The sequence below is a fragment of the Triturus cristatus genome, chromosome 9 (assembly GCF_964204655.1).
Source record: "Triturus cristatus chromosome 9, aTriCri1.1, whole genome shotgun sequence".
In the NCBI taxonomy this organism is placed as follows: domain Eukaryota; kingdom Metazoa; phylum Chordata; class Amphibia; order Caudata; family Salamandridae; genus Triturus; species Triturus cristatus.
Genome location: NC_140592.1, coordinates 1,039,221,902 through 1,039,239,139, shown reverse-complemented (window position 1 = coordinate 1,039,239,139; position 17,238 = coordinate 1,039,221,902). Strand labels below are relative to the sequence as shown.

General features: G+C 49.6%; 1 protein-coding gene across 1 annotated transcript in view; it reads left to right on the top strand.

Annotated features, from left to right (window-relative positions):
- Window positions 1-17,238, top strand: part of SPINT1 (serine peptidase inhibitor, Kunitz type 1) — a 223,578-nt gene that overhangs the window by 117,641 nt on the left and 88,699 nt on the right. The window contains exon 3 of the mRNA XM_085626845.1: window positions 402-537. Coding sequence (XP_085482971.1) covers window positions 402-537 — 136 coding nt within the window. The remainder of the gene's footprint in view (window positions 1-401; window positions 538-17,238) is intronic.

Sequence of the window (17,238 nt, the reverse complement as noted above, 5' to 3'; positions counted from 1 at the left end):
CATCGCTTCTTATGTAACTAACAACGAATGTAATGTGTCTGTGATTGGGATTCTGACAATGTGCACGTAAAATATTAAATAACAATAAAGCTGAAGGTCTACCCGACGTTGGAAAAAAAGTTTTGACTTCTGTTCTCTGATATTTTAGTCTTTTATTGCCCTTACCTGCATACCACCTTGTCAGCTTTGCCCTGGACTCCTTTAACCCCCTTAGTAATCTGCCCATCTTCAGTTTCTGACTATTGTATGCCCACCCACTCAGATAACTTACAAGATGTAGTGTTGAGGGATAAAATGCAAATTCAGAAACTTCTTTCACTTTTAACTTAAATATGTTCTTGAACGAATGTTTTTTCCATGGATATTCTAATCGTTTCTTTCCTTATATTTTTGTTACACAGACGAAAGAGCAGGACCTAGAGTTGTCCAACTTGCAAGTGGGGCAGTATGTTTTCCAGCTTACGGTCACCGACGCGGCTGGGCAAACGGACACTGATAGAGTCACTATCACAGTCCTGTCGGAGGAAGAAACTGCTGGTGCGTACACCAAATGGGCTGTCTAGAGTCTGTGCCCCGATATGAAATCAAGGCACAGCTCTGTCAAGCTGCATGGATTTTTTTTTCTTTTTATAATTCTGTATTGTAATATTACTTTCATTCTGTATTGCATGTTTGTTTTATTTTTTGTTCTCTACATGATTTTGTTTCAGATTTGTTCTGCAATGAACAAGTGGAAATCAACTATACCTTATCTGTAATGGGGGCTGTTTTTCAGTGATGTTTTGGCTACTTTTCTGGCCTATTGAAGGAGCAGTAGAATAGCGTGCTAAAAATGGTAATCGTAGCGATTGCTGAAATGTAATGTTTTGTACTGGTCTTATTCCTTTGGCACATACGTTGTAATTCCATATCTGTGTACCCCTCTCACCTGTTGTACTGTGGGCTGTATGCGTGCTCATTTCCATGTCTGTCTTGTGTGTAGCTCCCTTACTGCTTCCTTGTAGGTGCCATCATTTCTGGGGGTTGGAGCAGTGTCTGACTTGAGAGTGCAGCATTTATAACCTATTGCTTACATTATGCACAGGGTGTGTGTTGAGTGAGGCCGCTGCAAGCCACTGGCTTGTTTGGGTCATCTCTTTCAGTCATTGCTTTGAGACTGCGTCAATCAGATTTTTGCTCCGCCCAGAGGAGTATTTTAATCTTACCATCGTGCTATTGGTTGGTAGTGTATCATTCCATCATTTTGGCGGGACCACCATCACAATGCATGAGGGACTATTTTACATTAAAAAGTACATTGGGTAATAACACTTTTTTTTTTTTTTTTTTTTTTCAAACCGTTTATTACAAAGTTCAAAGAATATACAAAGATGGGCCTACAACCTTCAGGCCGGCCGCTAGCAAACAAGAGGAGCATATGATACACACAGTAGAACACATGCTGCGGCAAAGGGAAACGTACAGGAGTTAGCCGCGTTGATGGCCACACCATCCGGACCCCACATGACGGTTTCTTTTTAACATAAATAACAACAAACAAAATCAAACCACAAGGCAACCCACAATCAAAAACAGCGGCATGTGCTCCCCTAGAAGGGGGACCCTACCAATCCATAGGAGTATCAAGGAGGGGGAGAAGGTCAGAACAGGGACTGGGTGGACTCAGTGTCCGGTACCGGAGAGCTAAACCGGCTAAGGGGACGGGGCAGGAGATGGATCGGGCAATAACGGCGGGGCACAGATTCCCCCGCGGTAGGCGTTCCAGGGGCCCCATACTTTCACCCATGTCCCAGGCTTACCTCTCGCTACATACACCACCTTTTCCCGAAACATGCACCAGTCCATATTTTCCTTCCAGGCCGAAACAGTCTGGGACCTCTGGGAACCCCACAGTTGAGCAATATCGCGCTTGGCCACCATATATCCCAGAGTCACCCACCACGTCTGTGGCGCCGAATAGTCGGTTGGTTCCCACACGTTCAACAGGCATCTCCTCGCTTCGGGCAGCAGCGGCACACGCGTAACCACCCGCAGGACCTCATGCACACCACGCCAGAATCGCTCCACCTCTGGGCATTCCCACAAAATATGAAGAAAGGTCCCCAAAGAACCACACCCACGCTTACACAACCCGTCCACAGCATAGCCCATACGCAATAGCCTTGGCCCCGTTATGTAAACCCTATGGAGTATGTTGAGCTGGACGAAGCGAAGGCGGGCCGGTATGGCCACCTCTTTCGGGGAGGCCACCGCAGAGACCCAGTCCTCGTCGTCCAGCTCCAATCCATCGGCAACCCAAGCCTCGCGAAGATCAATCAGCAATCCCGAGCGGTCATTAATCAGTTTTTTATAGATTAACGAGATCGTGCTTTCCGGTACATGTCCATCCAGCACTCTATCCTCCAGAGGGGAGTACTCCGGGATGGAGGCGACGTCCGGGAAGGCGGAGCATAGTGGATGACGGATCTGCATATACCGAAAGTACTCCCTGTCTTGCAACTGGAATTCCGTCTGCAGCATCTCGAACGTTTTGAATCCCCCCCTCGTCCAGAGATCCCCCACCCTGCTGATGCCTATCATGTCCCACTTCTCGAAGCCCTTCGAGGTCCACAGGGAGCCCAACTGCTCAGATGCGTACAGTGGTGACGCCCGGGTCAAACGATCCTTCCACCCCATCGCTACATTAGCCGCGTGCCACACTCGTACCATGACACGCGTGGGGCCCGTCAGACGTGTGTCGAGCGAGCTGGAGTAGAGCGCTCGATTATAGTCACCACCCGGCAGTAGCATCTTATCCATTTCAAAGGCCGGGTTTAGGGCGGGCCCGTATAGGCCGTGATTAATCGCAGCCAGCTGGGAGGCCCAATAATACCGTTTAATATCCGGGAGGGCAATCCCCCCGTCATACCACGGGAGCGTCAGCTTCGCCAGGGCGATACGCGGTCTCCCGTCCCAGAACAGGCGGCGTTGCAAACTCTCCACCTCGCGGAAGTAGCGCGCCGGGACGAGGTCCATTGTATTCTGCAGAGCGTACAGGAAACGCGGCAGCGACATCATCTTAAACAATGCCGCCCGGCCGAGCGGCGAGAGCGGCAAACGCCGCCAACGCGCGACATCCTCCTTCAGGCGCTGGAGGGGGGGAAGCAGGTTTCGATCATACCGAGCCTCCGCGTCCAGGGTGATGAAGATACCCAGGTACCTAAATCCCTGCGGGGCGATCTGGATAGGACAGCCCCGCGGAAGGATAGGAGCCTCCCCAGAGAGAACATACACGCACGATTTAGCCCAGTTGATGACCAGGCCGGAGTTACGACCGAATGAATGCAATACATCAACCAGTACTATCAGTGATTTACGTGGGGAAGCCAGGTACAGGAGAATATAGTCAGCGTATAGAGATACGCGGTCCTCATACTCGGGGGTCCAGCGGAGACCACGAATAGAAGGTTCCCACCGCAGCCACTCCGCCAGGGGCTCCAAGGCAAGCGCAAAAAGGAGCGGCGATAACGGGCAGCCCTGCCGCGTGCCCCTGCCCAACTCAAACGGAGCCGACACTCTACCGTTCACAACCACCTGCGCCAGTGGGCCAGAGTACAACAATTTAACCCAGCTGATAAACCCTGGGCCAAACCCAAATTTCTCGAGCGTCGCCCAAATATATGGCCATTCAAGTGTGTCAAACGCCATAGTGGCGTCCAAGGATGCCAAGATGGCCGGCTCCCGTATGAACGGGACACGTGCGAGCACCCCATGCAAACGCCGCAGGTTAAGCGCTGTGTTACGATGGGGAATAAAGCCGGACTGGTCCTGGTGGACCAAGTCACACAGCACGCCGACCAGCCGATTAGCCAACACCTTGGCGAGAATTTTGGGCTCCGCATTCAATAACGAAATGGGTCGATAGGATGTGACCCGGTCCCGTGGCCTCCCCTCCTTGTGGATAACCACGATGGTAGCCAGACGCTGGTCTAGCGGGAGGGAACCCACCGAGTGGGCCGCAAGGAACATAGCACGGAGATGCGGCGCCAGCGTATCCAGTCGCAGTTTATACAACTCGACGGGAAGACCATTAGGACCCATGGCCTTGCCGGAAGCGACCGAGCGTATGGCGAGGGCAATTTCTTCGGAGGTTGGAGCGGCGTCCAACACTCTGTCCTCCTCCGAAAGGGAAGGCAGCGCGATATCTCTGAGCAGAGCATGGGAATCCTCTTCTGAGCGGGAAGACACTGGGGAATACACCCCACGGAAATAGTCCGCGATGCAGGAGACAATTTCCTCCGGTTCAGTGACACACACACCATTCGTTTTCTCAATCAACGGGACAACTCGACTCGCTCTCTCTTTTTTATCCAGCCACGCAATCAATTTACCAGCCTTATCACCCACATCATACAGTCTCCCCTGTTGCTCTCTACTGAGGCCCCTGGCCGCCTCCGTGACGAGGGCCTTATAGGCCGCTTGCTTGAGTTGGAGAACATGTAATTTGTCATCCGTCACCCCACATTCTAGATCACCCTCCAACTCGGTTATCTCAGCTTCAACACGGGTCACCTCCTCCCGCTCGCGCCTCCGGGAGTGGGAAATAAGGGACAGGGCCTCTCCTCGGAGTACTGTCTTGAACGCCTCCCACAGTGAGACCGCCGATGACACAGACCCCACATTCTCGTCAAAATAGCGCTTAAGGGATTTAATCAGCTCTGCGCGAATGGTGGGGTCACGCAGGTACCAGGGATTGATCGGGACCACTCTACCCTCTCCCCTCGGCAAAATATCAAAGTGCAACAAGAGTGGGGAGTGGTCCGAAATATCCCGTGCCAACTGGCGCACCTCTCCCACCCTCCCCACATAAGCCGCTGGGACCAGGACATAATCTAGCCGTGAGAGACTACCATGAGCCCCTGAATGGAAGGTGTACTGTAGCTGCGTGGGATGCTGTAAACGCCAACAATCCACCAGCCCCAGGGTATCCAAGAGGCCAGATAACCACGCTTGGGCCCGGGGGAGATCCCTAGGGGGGTGACGATCCACAGTTCCGGAAGCTACAGCATTAAAATCCCCCCCCACCACTAGAATCCCCTCCGGAAGGCCAAGGAGGAGGCGCCCCAGGTCCGCAAAGGTGGTCGTCTGCAGCCCCGGTGGGACATATACTGACACAAAAACGACCACTCTGCCCTCCATTCTGCCCACCAAAACCGTGTAACGTCCCCTATCGTCATGGCGCACCTCATCAATCTCCAACGGGAGCGAGTTTTTAACCATAATGCCCACACCCCTTGAACCAGACGTGAAGCCCGAATGGGCCACAAGGCGGTAGCCCCGTCGATTCATAGCGCAAAAGGAGTTGCCAATGAGGTGCGTCTCCTGCAGAAAAACTATATCGGGCGAAATTCGCTTCAAGAACTGCAGGACCACACCTCGTTTTATCCTGTCCCCCAGTCCATTAACATTCCAGGACAACAAACTCAGTCCCCTACCCCCCATCATAAACAGAAGTCATCACTCGTCCCCCAGAGAGCACTGTAGAGATAACACAATGATACGTTTGCCTTGTGGTGTAAACGAACAACACCCCACCCCAACCCACCCACTCCAACAAAACTCCCCCCTCCCTGCACCCCTGCATGAGCCCGGACAGCCCCCCAACTTGCAGTGTGCCTGTCGCCCCTATAGAATGAAACTAGCTAGACCCCCTAGAGGAGGAAAGAGTACCCCTTCTAGACCCCACACAACCTCCATGGGAGGGGAATGTACAAAGACAGACGCTTGATCGAAAGGAGCATCGTATTCGTCCAGAGTGAGGCCCAATATTGACCCCTCAGTCCCGATCCAGTGGGCCGTCTCCTCCCGCCGCCCCCCCCCCCCCCGCCATCTCGATCACGATCCCTAGACCGAGTGTCCAGCCAGTCCCTGGCAGCTTCGGGACGATCAAAAAAGTGCGTGCGACCATCCACCTCCACTCGCAGCTTGGCCGGGAAGAGCATGGCGTACTTTAAATTCAGGTCCCGGAGTCGGCGTTTGACGCCCAGGAAGCTCAGTCTGTGCTTCTGGACCGCTTGGGTGAAATCAGGGTAAAAGTTCACCTCCATATTTTCCAGCTTAACCGGCCCTTGTAGTCTGGAAGCTTGCAGGATCGCGTCTCTGTCCCGAAAGTTAAAAATCCGGGCAATGAGAGGTCGCGGAGGGGCTCCGACCTTCGGCCTTCCCCCGGGAACCCTGTGGGCCCTCTCCACGGCAAAAAATTTACTCAGTCCCCGAGGCTGGAGATGGGTAGTGATCAGGTCCTCCACAAATAGATCCGCCGCCGCTTCCTCCCGTCCCTCGGGTACTCCGATGATGCGGATGTTATTCCTCCGGGCCCGACTCTCGGAATCCTCAAGGCGCCGATCCATAAGTGCGCTCGCCTGACTTAGCCGGCGTACCTCCAGTTGTAGTGCCGCCACCTCAGTCGTAAGGCCCGATGCGGTTTGGGCCAAAGAATCAACTCGCTCGTTGGTCTTGGAAAGATCGGCCCTCACCAGGCCAACATCCACAAGGACCGCGTCGATCTTCTGTGCCAGGGTGTCGAACCGCTGGTCCACCGAGGCCTTCATCTCGGAAATGGCGCCCATGACGTCGTGGAGAGTCAGATCTGTGGGCAAGTCCGGGGCATCAGAAGGGCCCTCAGGGGACTTGTGCGGTCCGCCGGGAGATCCCCTCTGGAGGGTATAGCGGTCCATGCTGTTGGCCTGATGGACGGTGCCACGCCGGGTCGACTTGGTCTTTGACCGATCCCCCTCTTGTTTCGTGGCCATCGCCGCTGGTCCCACAATCGCACCAGCAACGCCGTAGAGGGCAGGCAATCAGGGCCACGAGCTCCGGGGGGGCCACCCCAGATCGGCGGGGTGGGTCACAGCCGGCAGGCAGGCAGGGTCCCCCAGCGAGGCCACACCAACACAAAAGGCTCCGCGATCTCACTTGCAGAGACGGTGCAAAAGCGAAAGCGAAAGTGCGGGGTACGCGACTCGCCAGGCCCGGCCCGCCGTTGTTGTTCACTTTGCCACTGGGTCACCCCCCAACGCAAATCCGGGGTTCGGCGAGAAGAAGGCCGCAAACTTCAATCGGTGCTCACTCCAGCACCCGAGGTCCGATTCAAGAACGGAAAACGGGTACCACCTCAGCTCAGGCTCACCAACACAGTCCCCTCAATCGAGGCAGGATGAATTCAGGATAAATGTAGGAGGTTGCGGAGGTCCTCGGGAGCCTCGCACCTACGCGGCCATCTTGGTTGCGCGCTAGGCCGGTAATAACACTTTTGATCAGATTCAATGCTTTGTCATGTATTGCATACAGAAAACATTATTTTTTTTTACCTGAAACACGTTTTTTAAAATGCTTTTGTCCATCTCTTTGTAATCTGACCTCTTTTAGCATTTCACATTAGAACATCTGGTTGACCTGGCCCCAAGATGGCGTCCCCGAAGTCTCATGAGATTAGCAATAATAATAGTGATATTGCAACTCTAGGAAGCGAGCTTGTGAGTTTTTTATTAGCGCAATGCAGTCATTGCAAGCATGTCTTTTGCCAAACATCCCAACACAGAGTTCAGTGGTTGTCATAAATGACGGCACCTACCTGAAATGCTGAGTCCCTGCTTGTGTTGCACACAGGCACGTAAAGTCCCCCAATGGTTCTCTCACGAACACTCACGTAGCAGAATCCCTGATGCTGAATAGACTGGCACTACGCACCCGTTCTGTCATACGTTCATTTGCTATCACCCATGCACTCCTGAAGTCGCATGACTTGTCCCCACTGCACTAGTCCTGAAATTCGAGCCCCCACTCACCTCATTGTCCAAGAGCACACTGGTGAACATAGCTTGCAGCTTGCGTAGAATAAATAAACCATAAAATAATGCAAACTGATCCACTTCCCAGGACAAGATCATTTAAATGCATTTTTGACATTATGTAAACTGCAGCACCTCCACTGTATTTTTTTTTTTTTACAATTGCTGCAGTGTCGACCATTACCAACTGGCAACAATGCTGTTTGTTGCCAATAATGTTAGCAATCTGTAGGTAAAATGGCAATCCACTCATCGGTGCTTTCCTTATTTACCTTCGCATATAAATTCTATTTGAAACATCAGATGCCATATCCATCGGTCGATATCTCCGCCACTGGCAACCTGTAAAACCAATGACCTTCTGAAGTTCTAGCTTCTGATGCTGTCTCACCATTGCTTTGGGAACACCAAAACTGTTGAAGCACACAGATTTTGTTTGTACTTCATACGGCTATTTCCTTTCAGTATTCAGCACTCACTTTGTCAGCAGTTCCTATTATTTTGAGTTTCATATAGCGCTAGCTAGACCCGAAGGTATCCGAGCGCTTTGCATGGTATGTGATTCATAAGAGTCATAGTTGAACAATATATCATTAAGTGGTTATAAAGTCACACAAATAATCTAAAATACAACATATTTATCCCTTGACAAGGTGTAGACACCCCTGTGCAGTCGTAGTCTCTTTAGCTTGCATTCCACTCATTTTATGTCGATCCTGCAGTCATTTAATGTTTTATTTTTTTAACTGATATGACCAGATTCTTGCCTACCTGGTTATCTCCAAGAATCCTCACAGGTCACCAGGATCTTTTTATTTGCCAAATAGCGTAGAGGGGATGAATACAATTATCAAAATATATTTACCAAAGTTAGATTTCATTTGGAAACGACCACTGACTCCAAATCTAAAATTTGTACGATTTTATTACAATCAAAAACAGTTGAATATACAAACACCTCAATACAAGGTGTAAAAGGTAAATGGGCACTAAAACAAAAGCAAGTCTGCGCAAGATTCTCATTCGGCTCAAAACAAAAAGAATTACGGATTCCAAAATCATCAAGAAAACGATAGTTAAACTAATATCTATTTTAGGAATCATTAGTCAAAGGAAAACCATTTCTATCCCTACACTGTCTCTAAGGCAGGGGTCTTCAAACTGTGATGCAAAGGGGGTCGCGCCTTCCCAGTCACACTTCTGCCCAGGCCCAAGGGCTTCAGCCCCCCCCCACACTTTCCCCGTCCTGTGTCTCAGCCCGGGCTGCTGCAGTGAAACTTGAGCTGCTGGGGGCTCAGCTGGGCAGTGTCTGGATTCCTATCTCCGGCACCCCCCGTGTTTTTTCACAGGTCTTTAAAGACCATTTGCATTTTAACATGCCTTTGTAAACTGGTTACAGAGGCTTAGGTTTTTTTGCTGGTTCCAGTACCCCCTGGGTCCCCACTGTGCCTATTCCTTACATTTGGATTTTACATTCACTGCCATAGTGTGAGAATGCATTTCATGGAAAGGAATACAAAGTTGGCTTTCTGGGGGCGCCGTGTGTGAAAGTTTATTGTGCTTTTGAAGCACCTGCTGCAGCGTTTCTTTCCCCGGCAATTACCAGGCCTCACATAAATGTCAAGATAACTCCTGTTTAATTAATTATCTTCCTGGGGAGAGATCAGAATTTTGTATAGTTGAGGTTTTGACTTAGGTGAAGTTAGTGCAGAGGGTTAATATGCCTGCTGCAAAGAACGTGTACCAAGTAGATTACAGAGTGCGTATGATGTGAAGAGATCAGCAGGTTACTGCTTTCAAAAGCGACATCCTTTTGTTACTTGCAATTTATAACTTAAAGTCCTAATATAGAATAGTGAGCTATTAACTTTCATCCTAGAACAGCATGCACACTACAAAGAGTACATTATTAGACCATTGATTAATGTTGCAAAAAAGGTTAATTTGGCTAGAAATCAATTCTTATTATTAAAGGAATCTCCCAACTATGCTGTTTCTTTTTCGACTCTGAGTTTGTGCTTCTCCACACCAAGCACTCTTGAACTATACTGCCTACCAGTATGGATGACATGTGACTCCTATACTTTTAGTCCTTTGGCTTATGTAACATTTCCTATACACTGATTTAAACACTTATGATTGATTGTCTCTGTGTAATGTGTGTGTGATTCAAAGTGCTCGGACACCCTACACTGGTATGAGTGGCACTATATAACTAATTCAATGCATCTGAGAGTGTGGGGTTATGGAGACTTGGTCACTGTTAAAGGGTGCTAGTGAGAGAATCCGTGGTGGGGGTGGTCATTGGGGGGGCACCAACAAACATTGTCGCACAGGGCACCACCAGCACTAAAGCCGGCCCTGGGAAGTATGCACAGATAAGCGCTGAAAATACCGCTTTAGGTGACTGCTTTTTTTGTACCGACTGGGCCATCAAAATAATCTGCTGGTAACCCTAACCATAGGACTGGAAGTTTGTTGCAGGATCAGCACATTATTTATTTCCTTCACCCTCGATCCCCGATTAATGCCGCAATAGTTTAACTTAGATCTTAAAGTCTACGCCCCGTCAATAACATGCTGAGTTACTTCATGGGTCTGGGAATGCACCCTGCATTCAGACAACTCATTCCTCATTCTCGCCCTTTATTGTCACGCTCACCTTGCACTCACAGTGATCACAATGCACTCACACTGATCACCATGCACTTGCACCATTCACCCGCTCGCCTTGCACTCACAGTGATCACTCTGCACTCAAAATGCACTTGTCCTGCTCATACTATACCTCAACCTGCAGTCACACGAGTACACTACTCATCCTGCACTCATGTGACACTTCACTCACCTGTCCCCCTCACTACTCAATATGCAACTCACTCAAACAAGCCCATCAGTAATCATACATTCATTCATCCCATTCTGAACTTGCATCCGCACCCAAAATGAGAGAGGACAGCAAGGGAGTGAGAGAATTTGATTGAAGAGGTCAGGGATGAGGAGAAATGTGAATTGCCGAAGAGAAGTGTGGACACGCAAGAAGTGAGTGTGATCCAAAGGTGAGGGCTTCTGTTAGAACAAAGGGGAGATGTGAAAGAGGAATGGGGGACTGGAGAGGTGTAAGATACAAATAGGCAAAAATTTGAATGAAGAGACGAGGTGAATGAGAAGTGCTGAGGGGCACGGGAGGTGACAGGGCCAGAGAGGCCATGAGATAAATGTGAGAGACTGTTAGAGATGAGGGCAGTGAAAGGACAGAATGGCAAGAGGTGATTAAAGGTGAAGTGAGAGGTTGAATGGGGAGAGTTCAGAAGTTGTAAAAAGGGGTGAAAGAAAATGACCTGCAAAGTGAGAGAGGGATCCGGGGTTATGAGAGAAGAGAGGGATTGAAGGGAGTGGGTGAGAGGAAAGCTGCATGGGTAAACGGCTTAACTCTACACAAAACCGCCAGGGTTTTAAGGGACCCCTGCTTCTTCCGGTCAGGGCCAGGTGAGCTTCTAATGTGGCAGCACGTATTGCTGCAGAGTGGAAGGCCCTTCACAAAGGTTGACTTGAAATCTTTCTGATGATAATTGCTGTATTTTGGTTATAAATGGGTACTGATTGGGTGAAATCTTTCCTCAGCGTTACTGTGTGTAACAAATATCAAAATAATAAAGCAATGCTATCCCAAAATACGCGGCATCACATAACCTCATTTACATTTTCATCCCACGCAATTTAGTCAACAGGTTTAGACATTTTTGTCAGGAGGGGGTCCTTACGCCTTAAAATGTTGACAGGGGGGTCTCGGCATCCAAAAGTTTGAAGACCTCTGCTCTAAGGTGACATCCCTACTTAGCATTCCCATCCCAGGCAAGAGAATCCAGAAAAAAGGTGTCAGAAGTGAAGACTTCCTAAGAAGTACATTCACTTTGTCAGAGCTCGACCTAAGATGCTCCTTCTAGCTTCCCGTCTCAACCTCATCTGCTCAACCCACGGGGCACTGTCCCTAATACAAAACCCCAAAATCATAGAACACGCCCTTCGGCACACCTCTTCAGCCAGGTCTTCTCTCGGTAGTTTTCCACGAATTTGTCCGGCGTCCAACGACGGTTAGCTTGACCTTGGGTCTCAGGCACCTTCCCCGCTGAAAGTATCATCTCCACATTCCAATGCACTCCCTGTTGGCTTCTCACAACATCCTAACTCCTAAAACAAAGACCTAGTCTCTCTAACAAGCTAAATGTCCTTGCACCTGCAACAAAAACATGGGAACGAGAAACCATTTCACATCCTTAAGATTTTACATTTCCCTGCAACCCAAAGCCTTTACCAAGGGAATCATTTTCGGCCTACAACATTAGCTAACATAAGGAGATGAACAGGCCTTCTCTTCTAGCGTATATTTGATCAGGCCTCTACAAAATGAAACTCACTATTAAATCACACTCTAAGCATTAGTTCATTATTCTCATGTGCGTGAATAAGCAATCTACATGTATAACTTTAACATGGCACACGTTTAACCTAATACATTGTATTACACAAACTAATCATTATGCGTTTACTGAATACATTCACAATAACTTACAACGTTGATCTTCACAAAAGTGTTATTACGTTTCTAATCACCTCTATGTTAAACGATTACAGCAATACATTTTTATGGCACTTCTAAACATTCATCGATTAATATGCGGGTGCTGACTAACGGTGAATATGATGCACCCCTACAAATTTCAGAATCTCATGACGCTCTATCATAACGATACATTTTTATTGATTTTCCATTGTACCAAATAGACGAAGCCCAGCGGGGATAATACATACAGTGTGCATGTGATAAAGTACGTAGATAAAACCCGCATGGTCTGCAGAACAAAAGACTAAACACATTTAAACAGCACCAAACACCCTTATGAAGTATTACATATACAATATATATCCATTCCCAACCACAGAAATACAAGATCGGTGCACTACGCAGGTGAGTTGCTAACCACCAATTGTTCAATGGGGTCATGGGAGGCAGACGGACATTGGGGGCAGATCTATACCTCTGTATGTGGCCCAGTGGGCCCAAATCTTCCCGTGCTTCTGTGGGCACCCTCTCACCTGAAACACCACAATTTCGGCCGTCTTGCAGCTGTCCAAAGCCTTTTTCTATTTAGTCGCACTGGGCGCGGAGGAGTCTTTCCAGTGCTGCGCCATGTCCCTTTTGGCTATAGTGAGGTCAAGAAATAAAAGATGCTGTTTATAGCGATTTTCCCCCCCAATGTCATCTGTGCCATGTAGAAGCACCAGTCTGGGGTCGAGCAGAATTGTCCACGCCAAGACCTGACCCAGGCAAGACACCACACTGGTCCAGAACGTCTGAATCGCCACACAGCTCCACACAGTATACAAAAAGGAACCATCCTCAGAGCAGCAGCGGCGGCACATAGGGGACTGAATTCAACCATTTTCAACAACCGATGGCGAGTGTAATACACTCGGTGGAGGTACTTAAACTGGATGAGCCTGTATCTAGCAGACACTGCTGAATACCGAGGGCTGGCCAAGGCTTCGGCCCAGTCATCGTCTGTGAGGGCCGGTAGATTCGCAGCTCATGCCTCTCTGGTTTTATGGATAGTTGTCTTAGCGTGTGTGTTGAGTGTCTGGTATATTTGCCTAATTTTGTGATCCCCAATGTCCCCCTTAAGTAGGCGGCCCTCTAACGGGTGGAACTCGGGCAGAGCCTCTAGTTGGCGTTTCTGGGGGTCCAAGGAATGTCGAAGCTACAGGTAGTGGTGGAACTGTGATTTATGGAGGTCATAATCTGGCTGCAGCCTTTGAAAGGATTTAAGGGTGGTGCCCCGCATGACATCCCCCAGCGTGGAAATCCCGATGAGGTCACATTTACGGAATCCGCCGAGCGCCGAGACAGGCCGCAGAAAGGTACCATGCCATAGGGGAGTGGAGCAAGTCAGTCTACACCATCCCATCGACCGAATCGCCCGCCTCCAGATTTGTATGACTGTCCGGCAAGCCGGAGGTAAAGTATCTATAGATGCATTACTATACAAGAGGTGTAACAAGGGGGTGCCGGACCTGGCGATCCACTCAGCTGTGTAGGTCGGGTCCGACTGGGGCCCATACCACCACTCATTTATTACTAAGAGGTGTGAGGCGGAAAAATACGCTTGGACATCCGCCGCTGCAATGCCCCCGCAATACGTAGATTGCGTACACGTGGAGAGCGCTAGCCGAATCGCACCCCCCTGCCATAAGGACTTGTTCAGTAGTGCATTAGGCTGTGTAAACCCCGATAGAGGGATGGAGTATGGATAGTTTTGGAAAAGATATAGTAGGCATGGTAAGGATATCATCTTGAAAATGGCGGACCTTCCGTATAGAGACAGAGGTAGCTAGGACCAGACCGTCGCCTTGTTACAGCCAGCAGGGAGCAGTGGAGTGATATTGTGTGTCCAGGAGACTGTGGGACACTGCGAAACAAAAAAAACCCAGGTACTTGAAGCCAGTATCAGTAATGTGCAGTTCTGAGGCCCAGGCTTGACTCCTGTGGTCCCCGTAAATAGGAAAAAGTGTGGATTTGGATGGACTGGTGCACAACCCAGTGGTTTCACCAAAAACTCGAAGGATTTGGAGGACGCGTGGCCCCGAGAACCATGGGTCCGACATTAAGAGAGTGTCATCCGCGTAAAGTGCAATTCTATCGGAGTGCTCCTGTGTCCAATCCATCCCCTGAATCAGCGGGTCCTGGCGCACCCATGCCGCCAAGGGCTCTATCGCAAGGGCGAACAGGAGAGAGGACAGGGGGCAACCCTGCCTCGTGCCCCGACGGATGGGAAAGGGGGCAGAACTATGTCCCGCAGCGCGAACCGACGCGGTGAGGTCTGTATACAGCAGCCGAGTATAGGCTATAAACCAAGGGCCCAGATTCACATCCTCTAGGTGCTTGAAGAGGTAGGTCCAACTCAGGGAGTTGAACGCCTTGTCAATATCTGCGAGTAAGACAGCCACCGGGCAACCCAAGCTGGGCGCTCCCGGGATGGCATTGTGGATGTGCCTGATGTTGTGCCTGGTGGAGCGATGCGGCATAAAGCCCGCCAGGTCAAGGTGTACAAGGTCGTGGATGCAAGACCGGAGGCGGTCCGCCAGGACCTTCCCCAGGGGCTTAGGCTCGAAGTTCAGCAATGAGATAGGCCGATAGGAGGCTGGGTCTTCTGGGGGACAACCGGGCTTTAGGAATACCACGATCTCGGCGTGACGCCAGTCCGTTGGCAAGATGGGCTGTTGCAGGGCCTCTATTAAGTGGGGGCCCAGGGTCGCCATATAAGGATGCAAAAAGTCACTGGGAAAGCCATTTGGGCCCGGGGCATTACCCGGGTGGATACTTGCCAATGCCGCCTGTAGGTTATCAACCAATATGGGGCCATCCAGCTGGTTGTGCATTTGATCAGACAGCCTGCTGGGGGGATATCTGAGAGAAAGTCCTCTATGAGAGGCTCCGCTATCAACTCACGCTCCCGGTAAAGAGCGGAATAAAAGGAGGCAAACGCTTGGACAACCGCTTCGGGGGAGGTGCATAGTGTGCCATCCAAGGCCCTCAAGAGAGGAACCTGTACCGGGGCTGATCCAGCCTGGCATAGCCGATGAAGCATTTGGCTGGACTTATCGCCCCTTTGATAAATCCTGTGCTGGGTTGCCAGCCACGCCTCCTTGGCCTCGTCAGTTAGGAGCTGACAAATTTGTTGTTGAACATGTAGCAGATTACGTCGTGAGCTGGAGTCCAACCCTTCTAAGATTTGCGACTCCAACAGGCTTTGGCGGTCTTCTAATTCCAGCACCTGTGCCAGGCGCTTACGTTCCTCCCCGTACGAAAGCTGATGTCAGTCCCCCTAATCGTCGGCTTGGGAGCCTACCATAATGTTGCTGGCGATAGAGAGGCAGCCACGTTAAACCGGAGATATTCTACAATGGCGATACATAGTCTCCTGATACTTAGCATCCCGAAGGAGCCATGGGGACATGTGCCACCTGCACGAGGTCCATGGGGCCTGTTGGGGCAGCTTAATTTGAACGGGCGAGTGATCCGAGAGTCCTCTAGCCAAGATAGAGGCCTGCGCTAGTCTGTGTGAATAACTGTGCGGAAGAAATATGTAATCTAGCCGCAAGAGTGTATGATGGACGGCCGATGCATACGAAAACCCCGCCTCTGTAGGGTGAAGTGCAAGCCACGTGTCGGACCATCCCAAAGTGTGCGCAAGTATATTCAGCTTGGAAGTAGAAGGGGGTCTGTCAGGCTGCGCCGCTCGCCATCTATCTTGGGGGGGGCCATGGTATCGTTCCAGTTACCACCCAGAATCGTCAAGCCGCCAGGAAGGTCGTCCCATAGTTGTGTAATTTTGTCTGCAAATGTTTGGCCTAACGGAGGGGAGGGGGGCATAAACACACCCAATCGTAATTTGTGCCACTGTGCCCAAGACTATGGTAAAACGGTCGCCAGGGTCTAATTTCTAAAACTTGGTGCATTAGGACTTCTCGCGGAAAAAGCCTTCCTTCTGTACGTGTCTTGAGAATGCGATCTGAAGAGGCAGTGACTCTGTTGGTCATTATGGCCTAGAGACATGAAAGAAGTTCTCTCCCTGTCCCCGAATACATGAAGCCATCACAGTAAGCAGACCTGGAGGTATGCTCAGGATTCATACAAGTTCAGTCTGTCACCTGCGGAGATTCATGACATGAGGAACCTCCAGGTAGTAGTATCTATCAGACTTTATCTTAAATTGGATAGTCTGTTAATTTAACATGGGTCGAGCCTTCCTGGACATGTGATGATAGAAGATCTCATGCTTGAGAAGTATTCATTCTGAACTTAAACTGAACAATTTCTGCTTGACATCACCATCAGCCATATGTAACTAGACCAAAAGGCTCCACACAAAATTACAACTCTGTATTTACCCATTGTTCCCTTATTTTCTGATGCTGTGGCCGGTTTCCATGGTAGCAAAGAGCACTTTAAAATCCTTCAAATTGAGGTTAAGTATACAGTAGCAAAGAATCAGGTGACCTAGTGCTTGAGGAAAGTGAGTATTTGGACAGTAAGTGGGGTTCTCTAAAGTGGGCGTATTACAAATAGTGCGGTTTGACTTTACGTTATCCCTTTAGGAAACAAGAAGTTTGGATTCCTGCATCCGGTTTGCTAAAATGAGACAAGATGTTAGAATCGCCTCTTAGCATCTGCATGTTATCAAAGTGATTCCGACTGTAGATGTCCATCTAAGTGTAGATACACTGCAGATGTTTATTAGAGTAAAAAAGAAGCATTTTGAGATCCTACTTCTTTGGTCAATGCTCAAAAGAAAACATCCATGCTTGACAATTATTGTAACCGGTCTCTTAAACCTTTATGTGACTGTGT